Source organism: Phoenix dactylifera, chromosome 2, assembly GCF_009389715.1.
Source record: "Phoenix dactylifera cultivar Barhee BC4 chromosome 2, palm_55x_up_171113_PBpolish2nd_filt_p, whole genome shotgun sequence".
NCBI lineage: Eukaryota > Viridiplantae > Streptophyta > Magnoliopsida > Arecales > Arecaceae > Phoenix > Phoenix dactylifera.
This window is the reverse complement of record NC_052393.1, coordinates 9,228,885-9,246,967: the sequence shown is the minus strand read 5'-3', so window position 1 is coordinate 9,246,967 and position 18,083 is coordinate 9,228,885. Positions and strand designations below refer to the sequence as shown.

The following is an 18,083-nucleotide window of genomic DNA, read 5'->3' as shown; positions in this document are numbered from 1 at the left end:
TTCGTGCTTCTTGACACCCTTTCTCCATGGTTCTTTTTATTCTTTATCCTCCTTTTTAAAGAAAGAAGGAAAGCACATCTCTCCAATCGCCACCGCTCGATCCACAGGGCGGTATCTTTCCCGGTTACCGCGCTTGGATCGTTTCATCGAGCGGTGCGCCGTGGGCATCACTCCGTGCGAAGCTTCCCCCGCAAATCCAAACAAATCCCCAAGAACCATACAAAAGCCCTCGCCGTCACCCTGTCCACGTCCCAGCAAAAAGAGAACAAGAGATAGAGATAAGGGGAATAGAGAGAGAGAGAGAGAGAGAGAGAGAGAGAGGGAGAGGGAGGGGGATGAGGAGGTCGTCGGGGATGGGGGGAGGGAGCATGCTGAGGGCGGTGGGGAGGGCGGTGGGAGCGGGGGTGGGAGGGGTAAAGGAGGCGATCGCGGCGGGGGGCGTGGGGAGGCCGGGGAAGCCTGCGAGGATTGTGTGCGTGGCGTCGTCCGGGGCGTCCTCGCCGACGTCGTCGCCGACCTTTCCGGCCGCGTCGGGGCTGGTCGCTGGGTGGAGTTCTTGTTCGTGTTTCGGGGACGGGGAGGAGTGGGAGGCGGTGGGGGAGGAGGAGGTGGAAGTGGAGGAAGAGGAGGAGTTGGGTAAGTTGGGGTTGTCGGAGCGGTTCGTCTTGGGGAGGGCCCCATCCAAGGAGGAGGTTGAGGACGCAGTCTCCACCCTCCAGCAGTAAGCTCTTCTTAAATAGCTAATCCCCATCTTCGATATCTTTTTCTTCTTGCTTCAATTTTATATCTTAAAAGGTTATTCTTGAATTTTGCCAATACGCGACTTTTTGCTGTCTGCATCACGTTAGGTACTGATAGTTTTAGGAAAGATTTGACCTTCTCGTGGTGTTCGTGCTTTGATTTCTTAGATGTGTTTTGTTATTTTGTAGTATTTTGTTCAGGTAATTGTATTGTTTTCTTAATAGCGTTTATTATGATCATTTTTGTAGAAACAAAAAAAGTATTGATGGTTTAGATGGGTTGGACTTTGGAATGATGTAAGTTTGGTTACTGCATGGTAGTCTTTTTGTCAAAGAAAAGGTGTACGAGTACAGTTAAGTGGATTTTTATGTGATGGCCCATCCTGCTTCATGAGTCATTCAGCGTTGATAGGTGACGATTGACGAGTTGAATGGTTAGAAGGTTGGCCATTATGTTTGATGAAATGAGATCAGTATACAGGGGCTTCGCATCCTGACAAATTGGTCATGCATGATGCAAACTATTTTAGTTCCTTCAATGATTAACTTGGGGAGGGTTGTAGATGGGACCCAACACCCCACCATAATATAAGTAGGCACATGGCCTCCCGATTGGCTGATGTTGTTTTGGACTGGATGAAATTGTAGCCAAGACAAGTTATGGTCGTCAGTTCGGCAGCTACTAGTCATGAAAATATGCTGATCCTCTTGTGGAGTCTTTAGAGTTACACTCTGTAGTGGGGTCCATTTTGACGGGGAAAAGTTTTGGGCAATGATTTATGACCTACATACATGAACTTCGGAGGAAATTTTTTAGGTGTAGAAAAGTTTTCAGTATTTTCCACAGAGTCATGCTGGGTCTTCATGGTGTTGAGAGTCAACTAACGCATTTAAGGTGGGAGTGAGTCCTTTATGTTTGCGGACACATCAGATTTGGGCTCGATCACACCCGAGCAAATGTGCTTCTTAATGAAATGGGCCTTGTGAGAGACATAGATGATAATAAGGTTCTATTCTGATAGTAAGTATAATTATGGTGAGAACCACTAGTTCTCCGTGCTGGCGATGTATCATCATCCTATAGGGCTCAAAACCACTATAGGGGAGGTACATAAATCCAAAGGCTCTAAAAATTTGATAGTCAGTGTGCATTTACTAGAAGCAGAACTTGTATCATACAGATCATGCAATGCTTCTCTGAACAGGGTTGACAACATCTATCATATCAAGGGACCTTGTATTTAAATATCATTACAAATCTGAAATGTTTGGTTTATTTAGAATGCAGTATCCTTTGATTCAGCATTGGTATGGACAAATTTGAAGTTATTCTAAAGTTTGCGAAGCCTGACCATTTTAATTATGGTGTATTTATGTAAAGATATTTAGTGCAGGATTTTATAGAATTATGCAATTTATTTGGAGGTCAATTTTCCAGTTACTCTATGACTTTTCATCTCTTCCATCTTCTTTGGAAGATTGTTGTTGTTGTTGTTGTTATTTATTTTCTCCAAGCTCATTAAAGATATAATAGAAACATGCATTCAAGATTTTTTTCTGTTGGATGCATCCCATTATATGATCTTAATTTTTCTTCCATACTTTGTTAGTTGGAAGAATTTCAATTTATGTTGCATTTTAGATCCATGATTATGGTAGTTAACTGGTTTCTCCCCCAATAACTAGTTTGACAAAGTTCTTTCTTCTGTTGCTTCCTCTAAGTACTTTCCAATTAGAATGCCTTCCAGATTTGTGATAAAAGTAATGCTAATGCAGGAATATAACAACTTAGGAAGTAACTGCATGCAGGACATAGGTATACATTGAGATGATTGATAATGACAGTGCTGTCACCTACATGACTAGCTTGAGGGAAAGATTGAATAAGTGGTAATCTCTTAGATGCAGCAGTACCCTCTGAGTTGTGAAACTTTTATCTCCCTTTTTTCCCCATAATATAAGTATTCTTTAAAGCACTGATAAATTGTGAAATGACCATTTAGACTTTCACACCTCTTCAGCATGCGATAATATTACTTGACTCATAAGTGTAACAAGCAAGGTCCGCCGTACCGGGTCCGGTAGGCGTGCCGGTTGCCTATCGGACCGGTACGGGCCGGTTCGTACCGTGCTCCGGGCGGTACGAACCGGGAAGCTCTTCCCCGCCGGAACCGGGGAAGAAGAGAACCAGAGAGAGCGCGGGGAAGAGAGGGAGGGAGCCTACCTTCGGCCGCTATCGGAGAGCTGCAGAGGGGTGTCGGAGGCCGGTGGGGGCGGCGGAGCCCGGCGGGGGACGGGGGAACCCGCGGGGGCGCTGCGGAGGCCGCGTTTTTTAATTTAGGGATTTTAAGTGAAGTCGGCAAATCGGTTGCCAACTTCACTTAAAAATCTCCAAATTCCGACGCCCCTCCGCGGCTCTCCGATGGCGGCCGAAGGTGGGCTCCCTCCCTCTCTTCCCCGCACTATCTCTTTTTCTCCGCGTCTTCTTCGTCTCCGGCACGGAACCGGCCTGTACCGGTTTCCACGGCTCCGGCGTACCGGTAGTTGGCCGGACCGGTTTGTACCGGCCCGTACCGGCCGGTTCGGCATACGCTGGTAACAAGTAATAACTGAATAGCAGGTTTGCAGGTAAAGTTTTTGGTTTAAGCACGAGCATTTAGAGTTCCTGGTTCACTAATGTGAGGGATTTTTTATTTCCTTTAAACTTGCAGGATATTCGTGCCTGTCACATTTTCTCGGACAACAGAAGATGGACATCCTTCTTATCTGGATCAGGTTGCTGTTGATAAAGAGATAATTTCAGCAACACCACAGAAAGCTTCCTCAATTGAATCTTCAACTGATTCAGAATCTGATTGGATTGAACCTGCTTGGAACCTTTATAGCTCAAATAGTTTTCAGTCTAAAGAACGTGAGAAAGTTTTTGATGCATTTCGTTTACTCCAGATAAATCCATCTATTCAGGTGACAGTGGATGCCTAATTTCTATCATTTATTCTTTACTGTTTAGAATTTATCTTCTTTTTTGATGTCCGATTAATTTCTCCTTTTCTTATTTTTTGCATGTTCTTATTTGTCTTCTTTCTAGTGTATGTTTGTGATACGGCCCTCTTTTTTCTTGTAATTGTTTATACTAGTTGTTGTCCACTATCTAGTTATTTGAAAACAAAACCAGATTCCTTTGGATTTCTTCCTCAATTCCCCTTCATCTCTTAGTCAATAGAATTTATTTTTATGTCAAAGTTTTATCAAGGGGTGGATAGGATGGCTGTTTAGTTAAATGGGGAAAGAATGTTATTGAACTGACTTCGGTTTCCTTGCGGCATAATCCTGTGCAAGAGGAGGTACTATCTACTTGCAAAACCTTCTTGATTTCATGTAGTGGAATTTGAATCTTCAAATATAGGTTTTATGTTCCCTTCCAAATTTAGAAGCTGCACTATTAATGGATTTAAGATTGTGGTTTTTTTGTTGCATAAAAAACTTACTAGTTTGAGAAGCAGCTTATCATTTTCATGAATTAGGGTTGTCCTCAATGCAACAGAGCCATAAAGATGCCTAATGATGAGTTGAGGGCTAGTAGTGGGAGGCTGTGTGTGTATTAATCTTATTGTTATGCAGTATTCTGTATGCCTGGGGGGCTATGACTTGCTGGTTGGTATAAGTCTCTGCTTATGCTAAAGGGATTTTGCAAATCACACATGCTCACTACTGTTTTCTGTCCTTTTTGCATTTTTACACTTTTTTCTCTAATTCTTTCATTACATTTTTCACAACTTTCTAAGAAAACAAAAGAATGAACCTGGATTAGATTGCCAGTTAAGATTGTAAGCATGGTTCGCTGAATCGTGCCGAACTGGACCAGTCGGGACTGGCACGGTTCAGCCTCTCAAATCAAGATTGGGCTAGTTCGCCTAACTCCTCTCCTGGTCCGTGCGCTTGCATTTGCCTATGAAAGCGACCTCGATATGGCCGCTTGCATTCGATGATTTTTGGTAAGTCCCCTCTTTCTCGGTCGCGTTAGGATTAAAATTTCCCTCCCCCTCCTCTCTTTCTCTCTCTCGTGTTAAGTTAGGGTTTTCCTCGGCCCTCCCTCTTCTTTCCTCTCCCTCCCTCTCTCTCCCGCTCCCCTCTTCCAATGAAGACAATGAGGGCTTTCAAGCCCTCTTGCTCTCGGCCTCCCTCTCTCTCTCCCTACCTTTCTCCTTCTCCCTCTCCCTCTCTTCGACTCTATTTCTCTTTTCCTCTCTCTCCTTCTCCTTCTCCCCTTCTCTCTCTGGCTCTTCCTGTTTCAGTACACCCTAGAATGGTACGGTACAGACCTGTCTCGTGCCGAACCAATCTGTACAACCTCCCGTATCAGTTTGGTGAGCCTTGATTGCAAGCAGTCTAACAATTTTAATTCTTCAAGGTTAAACAAATCAAAACTTATGTCTCAGATGTTGAAAATGAATAGCTTATTGGTAAAGGTTGAGATAGAAATGAATGTTTTGTTGGTAAAGTGTGAGACAGTTACCTGAGGAGAAAGTTGAATTTAGAAGGTAGAAGATATGAAATTGCTTTCTACAATTCTAGAGAACATATTGGTTGTATACAAGAGAAGAGCAATTATTTGAGGGGAAGGAGGATTACTTCATTAGTGTCATTGTATGTTCTGGTCGCTGATGTTAATCGAAGATGAAAATGGTCACCATCATACCTTGTCCCACGTTGGATATTCAGGGCTAATTAGTGATGAATTTTTGTAATGCTAGGTTTTATGATGTTGCTTCATTGTTTATTATGATATTTAGTAAGATATTAAATCAAGGTTGTATGGCATGTGGCGCTTCGACCAACATGAATTGACAAGCTAGCATTCTTCATAAGTGAAATGCACAACTCATTTAGGAATTATTGCTGACATTTGATCCATGTGACCATATGTGAAATAGTTTTATTTAGTCTATAAACAATTTTTCCCCTAAATGCAGAGGATGGTTGTTTCACTGTCATCAGACAAAGCTGTCTGGGATGCAGTTATGAAGAATGAGGTAGTACAAGAACTCAAGAAATCTTTCCCTGAAGGTTTGTGCAAATAGCCTTTCTACTAAATGAGTGTTATTAATTTGCCTTAACTTGTCAGATTGGAATTGATGTTGAAAGTTGTAATCTTGTCTTTTTCTCTAATCCTGTAGATGAAAACTCATGTAGTGACAGTAGTTATTGTGGGTTTTGATTCATCTTAAATTCTTGATTACTGCAAAACCCTTCTTCTCTGTTTGATCAACATCCATGCCTTCTTTTCATTTTGATCAAAATCTGTGCCAAAGAAACTGATGATGTGCATTATTTGCTGATTCTTCTTGTTCTGAAATATTGCTTCTTATGTTCTGGATATAAATTTTAATCTAGATTTTACTTTATTGTTAAAAAATGTATACCTACGGGAACTAAATATCTTGTGTTTTTTCAATAGCAGCGATATATACTTGGCTTTCATTTTGTACTGTTGTGTGAAGAGGTAAAACATCTTTAGTCTTCTCTTGATTCAAGAGAATTACATATGCATGTATGTATCTACTATAGAATGCCAACTCCCCTAGTGTGCCCTTGCGTGCGGTGCATGTAATCATCCTAGTTTCCCTACTTGCCTTTCTCATCCCGCCTTCAAAAACCGGACCTTCGTCCAACAGTTAGTTCTAGCTATGGGGAATTTGAATGAAAAGTGGTGCACCCGGCCTTGAGCACTCCCGTTCGAAGCCAACAGGAGCTGAAAGATTTCATTGACAGTGTAGTGGTGATAGTCTCACCTTGGGCTATGCTTTCAACTGAACCAAAATAGGCATATCTGCGCTAAAAGTCCGTATCCATGTTTCGCACCCTGTGTTTTGCCCATCCTGTTAATGCCAGGTAGCCAAGTTGCCTAGAGATTGTGGTTTTCAACCACATGATTGAAGGTTCAAGTCCATCCAGAATTTCTTATTTATTTAGATAAGTCTCATTTTCCATAAAAAAAATATGTGCATTGCATCCCATACTCTAGTGTGTGTGCGAGTGTGCGAGTGTGCATGTGTGTGGATATGTGTATGATGCATGTATATAGTAGATATAAGAACTGTATGTAAGTAATCTATTTGTTAAAATTGATTAATCACACTTTAAATCTACTAATTGGTATGTGAAATAATTCGTAAAAGACTTAAAGTTTGTGGTCTGAAAATCATGGGAAAACAAAGCTAGGTTTATTTGATCAATAAACCTATTTGGTGACAGTTTGCAAGCAAGGAAAATGCCAATGATCTTTATGAGTATCATGGTGCCCATTTTCAGGAAGAAGTTGATTATCCTAGAACTAAACTTATGAACAATTTCTAAGGCAAGTAATCATCAACTTATAAACCATATGGTGAAGATATGGGAGACAGTGATGGAGCAAAACTTAAGGAAATAACAAAATATTAAAGAACAAGGAATCTTAGTAGTGGAGGCTACTTTTGTACTTGGCAGAGTGATGTGGGAGAATTGAACATCCTCATGAGTTAGAGAAAGCATATAATTAAATACCAAAAGAGTTGGGTTGGTGAACATAATGAAAGAAAGCTGTTTGTCATGTATTAAAATGGGAAGGAAATGTAAGATGGAACAATGAAAACCATTGAAGAGGTTGAGGTAAGTCCTGTGTCATCTGATTGCCACAGGCTATATTGAGCATAGTATCTATGCTCATATCTCTGTGTACTTGTCTCATATCATCAGATGTTGCCGATATTTAAGAGGCAGTATGATGCACAATATTTGCAAGATATAATGTTATTTGATTTGATGGGTTGAGGTTGAATGCTAAATTGGAACGATGCATGGAGGTTTCAAAGGATAAGTGTCTATTCATTATATAGTTAGAACAGAGTACGGAGCATTGCATTAACATAAGTATAAGGTTATTTAAAATCAACGGCCAAAGGATCCCATTGTGTGATCACTTCCAATCCCACCCCCCCAACAAAATAAAAGAAAAAATTTTGAAAGTCCTAATGCAGCATTGGGAGGGAGCCTAGTTTTTTCTTAGTGTAGTGGCCCTGGCTTCTCATTTGCAAATTCAAATTCATATTATTTCTGGAATATTATCTATCCCCTTTTTAAGGAATTTTATCTTGTTAAACAGGAAAATTAGAGCCCAAGGACAATCTTTTAGAGGGAACTTTACACACTTGAACTGGGTTTCTTGCTAGTGTTCTTGCTTTCTTGAAGATGGGAAGAATATTTGTAGCTACGCCATGCCCATTATGTCTACTTTCCTGTTGTCATCCACCTTTCTATTGGATGTTGTTCGTAGGCCATAGCTAGAAAGTCATCTGAGACTTGTCTAGATCTTTTCTTTCTTCTTTATAGTTGTTTGGTCTCCAAAAGAGAAACAATTTTAACAAAAGGTATAAAAGTTGAAATTAACTATTTTCTGTGTTCCACCTTCGTTCTATCATTTTCTCCTTTCTCCCATCTCCTACTTTGACACCCGTGGTAGCTTTTACTTTCCTCCTTGTCAAAGCCGTTATCGCTATTGTTGTTGTTCATGTAATCTGATTTTTTATTTTCCTTTTCTCTCTGTTTTGGTAGTGTGGGTATTAGAGTAACAGTAGGTATTGAGAAAAGGTGGTAAGCTGTGGTGGTGCAAGCTAAAGTGGTGTGCAAATAGCAAAGTTTAACAAGTAGTAGCAATGGCAAGAAGTGGTGGCAATTTTTTTGGTTGATGATGATGATATCCCCTCTCCTCTCTCTCTTACACCATTCTTCTGCTGGAAAGAATGATGACATTCTAATTTTGGTGACCATGCCCCAATGTCATAGGTGGTTTGATATAAGATTTATGAGCGAACGGATGGTTGTGAGATTTATGTGATCTTAGGATCATTGTTTTGTGTACTGGACTACATCGGAAATACACATTGGACATATCATTCTATACTGATGGGGAGTTGAGCCCGGTACATTCCTCATATCGAGTTTTATTACAAAAAAATATTCTATGCTGGTTGGGTACTGGCATAAGTACTGAAATTATTACTTAAAACCTTGCTTATGTCAGTCATCATCCACCTCTAGCTACCGCCTCTACTCTCCTCCCACTCGTTGAAGAAGCTTACCACCATATCACAGTCATTAGAGTGTAGGAAAATCCTACAAATTTGGACACCTATATCTAGCCAAGTGCATTGGCCCGTAGAAGGATGGCAACGTTGGCATGAAGGATGGCAGTGATGGAGGTAAGAGGAATTGTCTTAGCCAATCATCAAAACTAGTTAAGACAATCAAAATGTTTCTTTGGCCATGTGTTAAAACCAGCGCATGTAGATTGTGGCTGATCTGTCAAGCTTTCCATTTATGTATCATGATTTATCATCCAGTTTTTGATATCATATTGCCAGCAGCCCTTTGTGAGGATGGGTATCTTGGAAGGCAAGAAAATACAGGACAAGTGAATCTTCTTTAATTCAAAAAGAATGGACTTTAAAACAATCTTACCAAGTTTTGAAGCTAACAGGCTAAACGTTTTAGTCATCTTCACACCATTCTATTAATCAGGAGTGTTAGAGGTTGCATTAGCAACAGCAAACTTATGCTGCTCGACTCCCTGTTTACTGTCAGAAATGAATTAATCATTTTTCAAAAATAGCCAGGTCTCTTTGAAAAAGTCATTAAATCCCTCAACCTCCAGCACCCGCGACATCAGACTGCTTCCCAGTCAGTATCCTCTAGAGTAGATGATGTGGCACGATCCAAGTGAAAATCTCAAAGACCAGGTCTGTGGTCTCATTCTTACTGTTCTATTCTTTCTTTCTTTCTTTTTTTGTTGAAGTTAAATCTACTCTTTTTAATATCACTCTTGACCAAGAATTGTATCCCAATGATTTCATTGATTGCGTCAATATATGTCCTATCCTAATCCACTACCTTACTGAAATAGTTTGTCTCTTTGCCACAGTTTGAAATTCATAAATTTGGGCTATTGTTTTGTTCAGTTTTGCTAGCAAAGAAGCTTGGTGCACTCCTTCAATTGTAATATTTCATCTTTTTATTTCAAATAAGTGCCATCTTAATTTTCCTTTTGATGATTGCTTGGGTTTGATTTCCAACAATTTTATCTTTTCCCTTTCTTTTGTTACTGAAAAACACGGTTTCATTTTATTTTGATAATAAATGGGAGACTTGGCAGCTTAGTAAAGCTTCTTGTCTGATAACTCCCACTGTAGCATCTTGCAAGCACTTATTTTCCATTAGATTAGTAAATCTACATGTCCAGTCCTCAAAATTCATCTATAGATTAGCGATTTCTTGTTCACCTGCCCAATTACTAAAGTACTAGTGTGCCCCATCCTGTTTTCTGCTGAGGAGGAACCTATCATTATTGCAGCAGACTTGTCTAGGTGTAGTTATAGATAAGAAACAAAAGCAATCTTGGATCTCTATTGGGACAGTTCACTAATTCTCATGTTTGAGGGCCAATCTGGTGACATGATCTGTTCTAAGTACAATGATGATTTTAACCAAACCATTATGCCCCAACTTTCCAAGCTGTTATATATCTTTCAAGAGTTATAATAAATGGGGAATACCTTTGATCATTCCCACCAGGGACCCACTAAGAACTAATTTGATGTAGGCCAAGGTGTAGCTGAGATTTTTAAAGTCAACAAGGCTAGGGAGTGCCACTAGCAAAAGTTGCCCCCCCCCCCCCCCCCTCTCTCTCTCTCTCTCTCTCTCTCTCTCTCTCTCTCTTAGTCCTTCCATCCAAGCGAACTTCATTTAAAATCTTTCGCATGCTTATCTACCCTTACTACAAAAACTGTCAGTATGCTCTAGTCTTGCAGAGGCGGCAGACAACAACAATTAGCAACTTCTGACATTTGGCCCAAATTCCGTCCAAGTTTGCCACCAAATTCTTGTCAGGTCAAATGAAGGTGGAAGTTGGTAACAACCATTCTTCCTATGTTGTCACTAATTTTTGATTTTTTTTTTCAACGAATCTTTTTTCCTTTTGTGAAATTTTTGCCAACCTTCCTCCAATTTGCTCTTTCTTCATGTAGTATATTTGGTCTAGTGAAGTTATTTCGTAAATTGCAAGCCTCAAGATAGAATGCTAGGCTTCCAGCGGACCTTGTAATTATTGATGTCAGCACTATAGTTACTTATACTTTGACCAAGTTCAGAAGGAAGTTCGCCAGTAGCTATGCAGAAAGCTTAGGGTCATCCCATCCTCATCCCCACCCAACCCAGCCTACCGGCCTAGGACTAAGAAATAAATGGGGGCCGAAGATACAGGTCAATGCTTAGCAGATTCGGACACTTGCTTAGATGGCAATATTTCCGACCATCCAAACTAATGCTTAGTGAAATAGATGAATGCATATAAAGATTGTGATCATGTGATGTCTGATTTTTCTGGTAGGGCTTTTTCATTTCCACTGCTGAGGAACTGCAGATCCTTCCCCGCCTACCTAGGTCTTATATTCCTGAATGGTTCCTCTCCAGACACTAATTCTTCTCTCAAAGGAAAAAAAAAAGTAGTAGTAAAAAGAAGGGGGAAATATAACCTCATGGGTTTAACATGATTCTTGATTGCAGATCTCTGCACCTCTGGTGTTTCCAGAAATTTGACTCGAGCATTTGTTAAATTTTCTAGGAGCATAAAATTGTTTAGACTAAATGTTGGATCCATGATATATCAAGGACTAGTGATAAATCAACTGCAGCATAGCGTTTCCAAGCACAAAATCTCGGGTCAGTTAAATCTTCTCTTGCAAATGTTCTTAATAACCATGGTTACTATAAATATTGCTTATGTAGGTGCTTTAACAGTTTAACTATAGATGAAGTTGAAATACTTAATATTCATGAAAGTCAAATTTCAGACTCTAACTCCATGGTCTCTTCTGTGTGTAAATTTTTCGGCTGTCCTTTGCTTCCTTTTTTTTTCCAAGTTATTTGTTTTCCTTATTGATATTGTCTGCTGTTGGATATAGTTGGAAACTATGAAACACAGAGCTCAGATGAACACCCCGATGTTGCCCCTGGAATCCTGAGGCGGATCTCGGGTAGCGCCATATCTAAAATAATGGAATTTATTCACAAGATCACGAAGCTGGTCGGTGACCTCTTTCATTCACTAGAGAAGGATGAGAAACCGGATCTTTTCAACGAAGCAGTTAGGTCTTCCTTCATGCTGTCTGTTGTGGTCTTTATCATCGTTGTTGTGACTCGTATCCAAAAAGCTTGATTAGAATTTGCCGACATCACTGCCCGGTGCCCTCTAGCATTTGTGGTATAACTTCTCGCAGCTGGTTCTTGGGTGTGATTATTTGGACTCTGTCCAAGTGCCACAACAAATGGGAGGTGTTAGCCAGGCGGCAAATGACTTTCTGCATCAAGGTTTACATCGGGTAATGTTCATTTTGAACTATGTTATTGCAACTGTTGAAGGACTTCTTGCAACTGTGTCCTGCGTTTTGTTTGAAGTCAGGGTACTTACATTTCAGATTTAGTGGGTAAATTAATTGTAAAAAAAAGACAAGGTGCATAATATATAGCTGTTTTTTTCTTTAATTTTACATGTTATATGCTTTTAAAAACATTTTATTAGACCTTCACATACGTGATGCTCTCTGGAAGATGTTGGCACATTTAAATGAGGGGTTTCTTGAAAAACATATCTTAATTATCAGTTACGGGCTGAGTAGAGCAGGGAACTTCCAAGCAGGGGAGGCCATTTAAAGCTCATATTTCTGATTATTAGAACTTTGCCCGTTCTCCGCATATGAGCAACAACACCAGATAGCGCTGGTGGACTGAAGTTTCTTTTTGTTAACAGAGATCTAAATCTAGTATTAAAGGAAGTACCGGTGTCGAGATAATATTAAGAAATTAAAGTCAGCAGCCGGCTAGAGTGGGGGTTTTTTTTTTTCCTCAAGGAAACTGTTATATAGAAGTGTTACCCTTGCAATATAGGAGGTAGAGTGTTTTTTTTTTTTTTTTTCAAGGAAACTATTATATTCAAGCGTTACTCTTGCATTATAGGAGGATAGAGGAGGGAATGCAAAGGACTATTGTTTGTCCTGTATATATACTGCCCGAAGAGAAACGATGCTTTCCAATATGGTATTGTTTAGTATAGGCAGATTACATTATATTGTCCAACTCTCTAGGGCTGTATAAAATTAAAATCGGAAGCAGGGTAGAGTGTCAGTCCTTTTTTTTTCGAGGAAACTATTATATAGTACTATATGATATTGCTGTGTTAGTATAGATAGATTACATTGTATCGTCCAACTCTGAATTGTTGTTAAAAAAGTTAAAAGTCAAAAGCAGCGTAGAGTGGTATGTTTTGACGGAACTATTATATAGTAGTATTGAAGTTCTATTCTTGCAATGTACAAGGGAATGCAAAGGAGTGTTATCCGCCGAAGATAAATCATTCTCCAACATTATATTATTTACATTATATTACCCAGCTATGAATGGTTGTAAATGCTGCGACTGTCACAGTTCTCTATGTTCCGTTTAACGTAGTCAGAAGAATGTGAGTAATATCCAGCATCTCTTAGCTTAGCGAGAGAGATGTCATTTCTTTCTACTATCACAGCGAGAGAGAGAGGGAGAGGCGTCATTTCTTTCTTCTATCAAGGGTCACTGAAAGGCTGCTAAAATTCAACCTAGCTACAAAAGCATTAGCTTCCCCAATTCCTCTTGCGTCCAATACCACAAGGTAACACCTTTGCTTTGAAACTGCATCCTGCTGAGCGAAAAAAGGAGAAAAAAAAAATAAAAAAAATCTCAATGGAGAAAAGAACCACCCACATGATCAGTAAGTATTCTCTTACCTCTACGACCAGAATATAGTCATCATCCTCCTCGGTGCCTCTGGGAACAAGTATAGGCTCCCCAATGACCTTCCGGCTCCCGGCCAACCATGAAGTTGCCGATCCATCTGAGCGGTTGAGCTTCACCATGCTATCAAAGGGGAAATGGGGCGCGAATCGTCGGGAGCCGGAAGCTGTTCCTGCATAAATATAAGTATTTCTCTGGCCCGAGAACGCCAGATTGATCACCGGGAAATCTGTAGGCCTGTTCCATTGTTTGGAGGCATTTCTCACGGTGCACCTACGACATGCTCCGCCTGTGTCCAGCTCAGTTGAAACCGAAGAAACGTGTGAATCATGCATGAATCAGTTGTTCCAGCTCTGCTTGTGGTATAATTTCGAGCATCAGCCTTCCCCTGTTCCATTATATGCACCGCATTATATGGAAGTTTTACCATGAACTTTAATCTGATAAATACTTGTCCCCAAGTCTAACTAGATGAATCATTGGCTATTTGGGAGTCCACAAAGTCACAATGTTTTCATGATCTTTGATGCATATTTTCATGAACTGTGAAACTGGTTGTTGTTCGGTTTGCATAGGAATTTCTGAATGAGAATAAAACCCTTTTAGTAAAATTTAAATGTTTTATATTTTTATGCACTCTTAAGAACGTGAGTGCCAAAGCCTTTTTTTTTATTTAAAAAAAACAAAGTTCTTAAATGTTTGTATTTTTTAATTCTTAAATGTTGCTGAAATATCATCATGACGAAATATCCATACTTGGCTAAAAATTACTGTTTAAAATTTTCCTCTCTGTTAACTTCAACGTCAAACTTTAATTCCTCTCTTTAAGCAAAAAAAAAAAAAAAAGCACTAAACTTTTTCTGAAGAATGGTTACCTGAACCATGTTCGGCAGCAATGCCTCCTTGCCTTCTACCATGTTCATGAAAGAAGAGTCCGGCTTCCCCGTCTGCCAAGTGTACCCTGCGGACGTTGGGAACTGACGTGATGTTAACCAAAAGGCGTCCATTTTTTTATCTCTTCATAAAAAAATAGTGTCTCTTTGTCTCCAGTCCATATAGAACTTATATATTTTAAGTAGAGATAGGTATGGTTTATGTTGCATCCAGGTGGTCTTCATGTCATGTACGCTTTTTGTGCTTAAATTAAGAGCAGGAACAAGTTCATTACCAACCACCGAACAACAGCGTTCTCATGTATATATGAATGACGGTAAGCAAATAATTGAATTATAGATCCGACCAAAAGAAAAACTGAACTTAGTAACTCCAAAATTGGAGATATTTGGACTCACTTTTTGGCCCCTCTATGAAAAACAGATGCCCGTCATATTTCAGAATTCAGAGGTGTTCTCTAGTAAGGAAGTCCAGAAAGAGCTTGAGGTTGGGTTGTACCCTTATTCCTGTGGCATGATGTTGAGACACTGAGAAAGCTCTTGATTTGTATTATTTAGGAAGATGTTGAGGCACGATGCTCAGCTACATTTCATGATTAATTCGTATGTTCACTCAACTAGCAAACGCATAAAAATCTACTTCATGGTCTCCCGGATGACATGATATTCTAGAGACATACCGGGTACATCAAAACTTGACACGGTTGCCAAGCCCAGTCGTGGATCATCAGGTGGTCTGAGATGGCAAGTTCCTTCTTCTGCTTCAGCTCAAAATGACAGTCCAATTCTACATCCATGAAGTGCAAAAGATACTCATCATAATATAAATGTTGATGTCATTTGGAAATGGATTACTCTCTTGTTGTATTCCGATTTATTATTATTTTGAAAAGGTAAATATGCAGTCCTTTGTTTGACTGCTATATATTAACAATTAGTTCTTTTATATAACTATTTTTTTTAATGTTTAGTCCATCACACATGGACCAGAGAATTAACTTAAGTGATCATCGAAATCAACAACCTGGAACATGATCCTAGTAGGTTCGTTTATGAATTGGCTGTCATCTCGGTTAGAAGTTAGCTTGGACCGACCAATGCAAGTAGGGTAATACCAGGGGTCACTTTAATTAATATAAAACAGAGAAAGTGAGCAGCGGGCCTATACTCTCTCTCTTTGGGGGGCTAGTGGAACACTGGAACTTATACCCTGCACCACGTGCATCAACATGGCCGTGCACCATACCAATCAGCTTGTCTCATTTCGATAAACCATTTATGGGAACGAATGCACGATCACTTTAATTAATATAAAAAAGAGAAAGCGAGCAATGGGCCTATACTCTTTCTCTTTAGGGGGTTAGTGGAAGTGGAGATGGGGGTATATTATATTTTGCACCACGTGCACCAACATAGCCATGCACTATGCTAATCAGCTTGTTTCGTTCTGATAAGCCAATCACCGAAATGAATGCATGATGAATAGAGCTCACATAAATAAGATGAGGTGATTGGCTTAGTGCATGACTACATGGTGCATGTGGTGTAGGAAATAATTTTTCAAAAAAAAAAATGGAGAGAGAAGAAAGAGGTTAAAAGTAAGGAAGAAGGATGGATGCGGCTTCTTTGGCCCTAAAAGCATATCAATACATACCTTACTCATTTAAAAAGAAATAAAAATTAAAATGTTATTATCGCACTATATCAGTAGGGTTGAAAATGGGCCAAGCAGATTCAAGAGCCGCTAGGATCCAGCTTGGGCAGGCATGCGACCCGGCTTGTTCGGGTCCAACTCAAGCCCTCTATGTACTTGGGTTGCGACTGTTTCAAGAGATAATACTTACACCATCCCAATTTTAGTCTTTGTTATCTAATTTTTTTTTGTTGTAAATTTATCTCAAAACATAATTTTTATATAAAAAATTGGATTATTTCGGAATTTTTTATCATTTCTCGTACTATTTGTTTTGCCTGTGAATTATATCTTTCTCATTGCGAAAGAGCGGCTCATATTGCAAGCGTTTTGACATTTTTTGGGCATATTCTAGAACCGATTTTGACCCCTCGAGTTTGGCCTGGTCTGGTTAGGCTTGTACACCTAACCTTTCACTAGGATGATTAGTGGAGAGTGAAAGGACATTTAGGCCAATTTCAAAAAAAATTTGGAGGACCAAAAAAATACTTTGAAAGCTCCAAAAATATTTTTGGATGAAAAAAGATATTGAGTAAAAATTTTTAAAAAAAGAAGAAGAAATTAAAAACAGCTTCTTGGAAGAAGTTTAAAAAGCTTCATTTTGGAGCTTTTCAAAAAACCTATTTTAAATTTTATCGGAAAGCTTTTTTTTTTTTGACCAAAATACTCATAATAAAATATAACAATTACATATTTTGCCCATTCTATTAATTTTTTCTATAAATTCATAAACTTCGCGCGCACGTTTGCCCTCTAGCTCTTCTTTGAAGAGCCATTGGTCGGAAGATAGTGAAGGCGTTCATGTGGTTGACGCTCAAAACCAGCTCACATACAGGGGAGATATTGAATAGTAAATGATGGAGTCAAATGTTCCACTGTCCCCCCTGCACCTCAGCTTTGGAATCTCTTGATTACTTGCTATTGGGCCGTAGATTCTCCTATAGAATCTGGTATTCTTCCAGCGGAATATTCCTCAAAATAGATCAAGTCTTATCAAATCTTTGCAGGGGTTTACTGGTTCTAATTCCCACTCTACTCTAATGGTGCTTGGAGCTCCTTCAACTTTGAGGTCTGTTGGACTCTATGGAGGGAGCGCAATAACAGAATTTTCCTCAACAAATCAGAAAGCTGGATGGTATCACGTCATAAACCCAATACAGGACACATCTCCATCAGCTCGTACCAGTCATGCACAAATTTACATTTCACCGGTGCGCTTTCTCGCAAGCACGACTAAGTATGAAGATTTCTTATTCCAAATGTAATATATCATTTACATATTCAACACAAGTATTTAGTGTTTTACATCAAGAAATTTTACTATGCAGCCGGATATCAATGTTCTGGATTTTTTTTTTTGAAAATATTCTATATCCAAAATTTGTAAAGCAAAGTTACGACAATAGTTAATTTTATCACTCGCAGACATGCCTAATATGATATCGATTGTCGAGTGAGGAGCAGAAACGTTACACAACAAGCAATTTTGGATGAGATTTTGGGCTGACTTTATTTATATATTTATTTACATATGATGAGGGGGTAAGACAGGCTCTTTTAACTGAAAAAAAAAGAAAAAAATTAAAAAGGCCACGTCCAAGAAAGAACAAAGCTGCTGATTGGATCACCTTCTTTACTGTTCATTATTCTGAAAATTTTTTTTGAACCCGTTGCATATCTGTCCCTCCACTGTGGAGTATTTTGTCTCTTGGTTCTGTAGGCAATGCTCACGTGAGATTAGTATAAGTGGCTGATTTACCAAATAAATAAATAAATAAATAAATAAATAAATAAATAAATTAATAAATAAATAAATAAATAAATAAATAAATAAATAAATAAAAAAGGAGAGGGGGAAAGGCGGTCCGGTGAGACCACTCCCTCTCTGCTTCGTAGGTG

The 18,083-nt window shown here is 39.3% G+C and overlaps 1 protein-coding gene across 1 annotated transcript; it reads left to right on the top strand.

Annotated features, from left to right (window-relative positions):
- Window positions 1–353: 353 nt before the first annotated feature.
- On the top strand, window positions 354–12,329 carry LOC113463161. Its single transcript, XM_026807210.2, has 4 exons — window positions 354–721; window positions 3,452–3,704; window positions 5,714–5,807; window positions 11,738–12,329. The coding sequence occupies exons 1-4, from the start codon at window positions 354–356 to the stop codon at window positions 11,989–11,991; spliced, it is 969 nt and encodes a 322-aa protein (XP_026663011.2). The 3' UTR covers window positions 11,992–12,329.
- Window positions 12,330–18,083: the final 5,754 nt, after the last annotated feature.

Excerpts from the sequence above, each read along its gene's own strand:
- LOC113463161 (XM_026807210.2), top strand. The coding sequence starts at position 354 with ATGGGGGGAGGGAGCATGCTGAGGGCGGTGGGGAGGGCGGTGGGAGCG. Across the intron at positions 722-3,451 it reads GCAGTCTCCACCCTCCAGCA|GATATTCGTGCCTGTCACAT; the intron begins GTAAGCTCTTCT and ends TTAAACTTGCAG. Across the intron at positions 5,808-11,737 it reads CAAGAAATCTTTCCCTGAAG|TTGGAAACTATGAAACACAG; the intron begins GTTTGTGCAAAT and ends TGTTGGATATAG.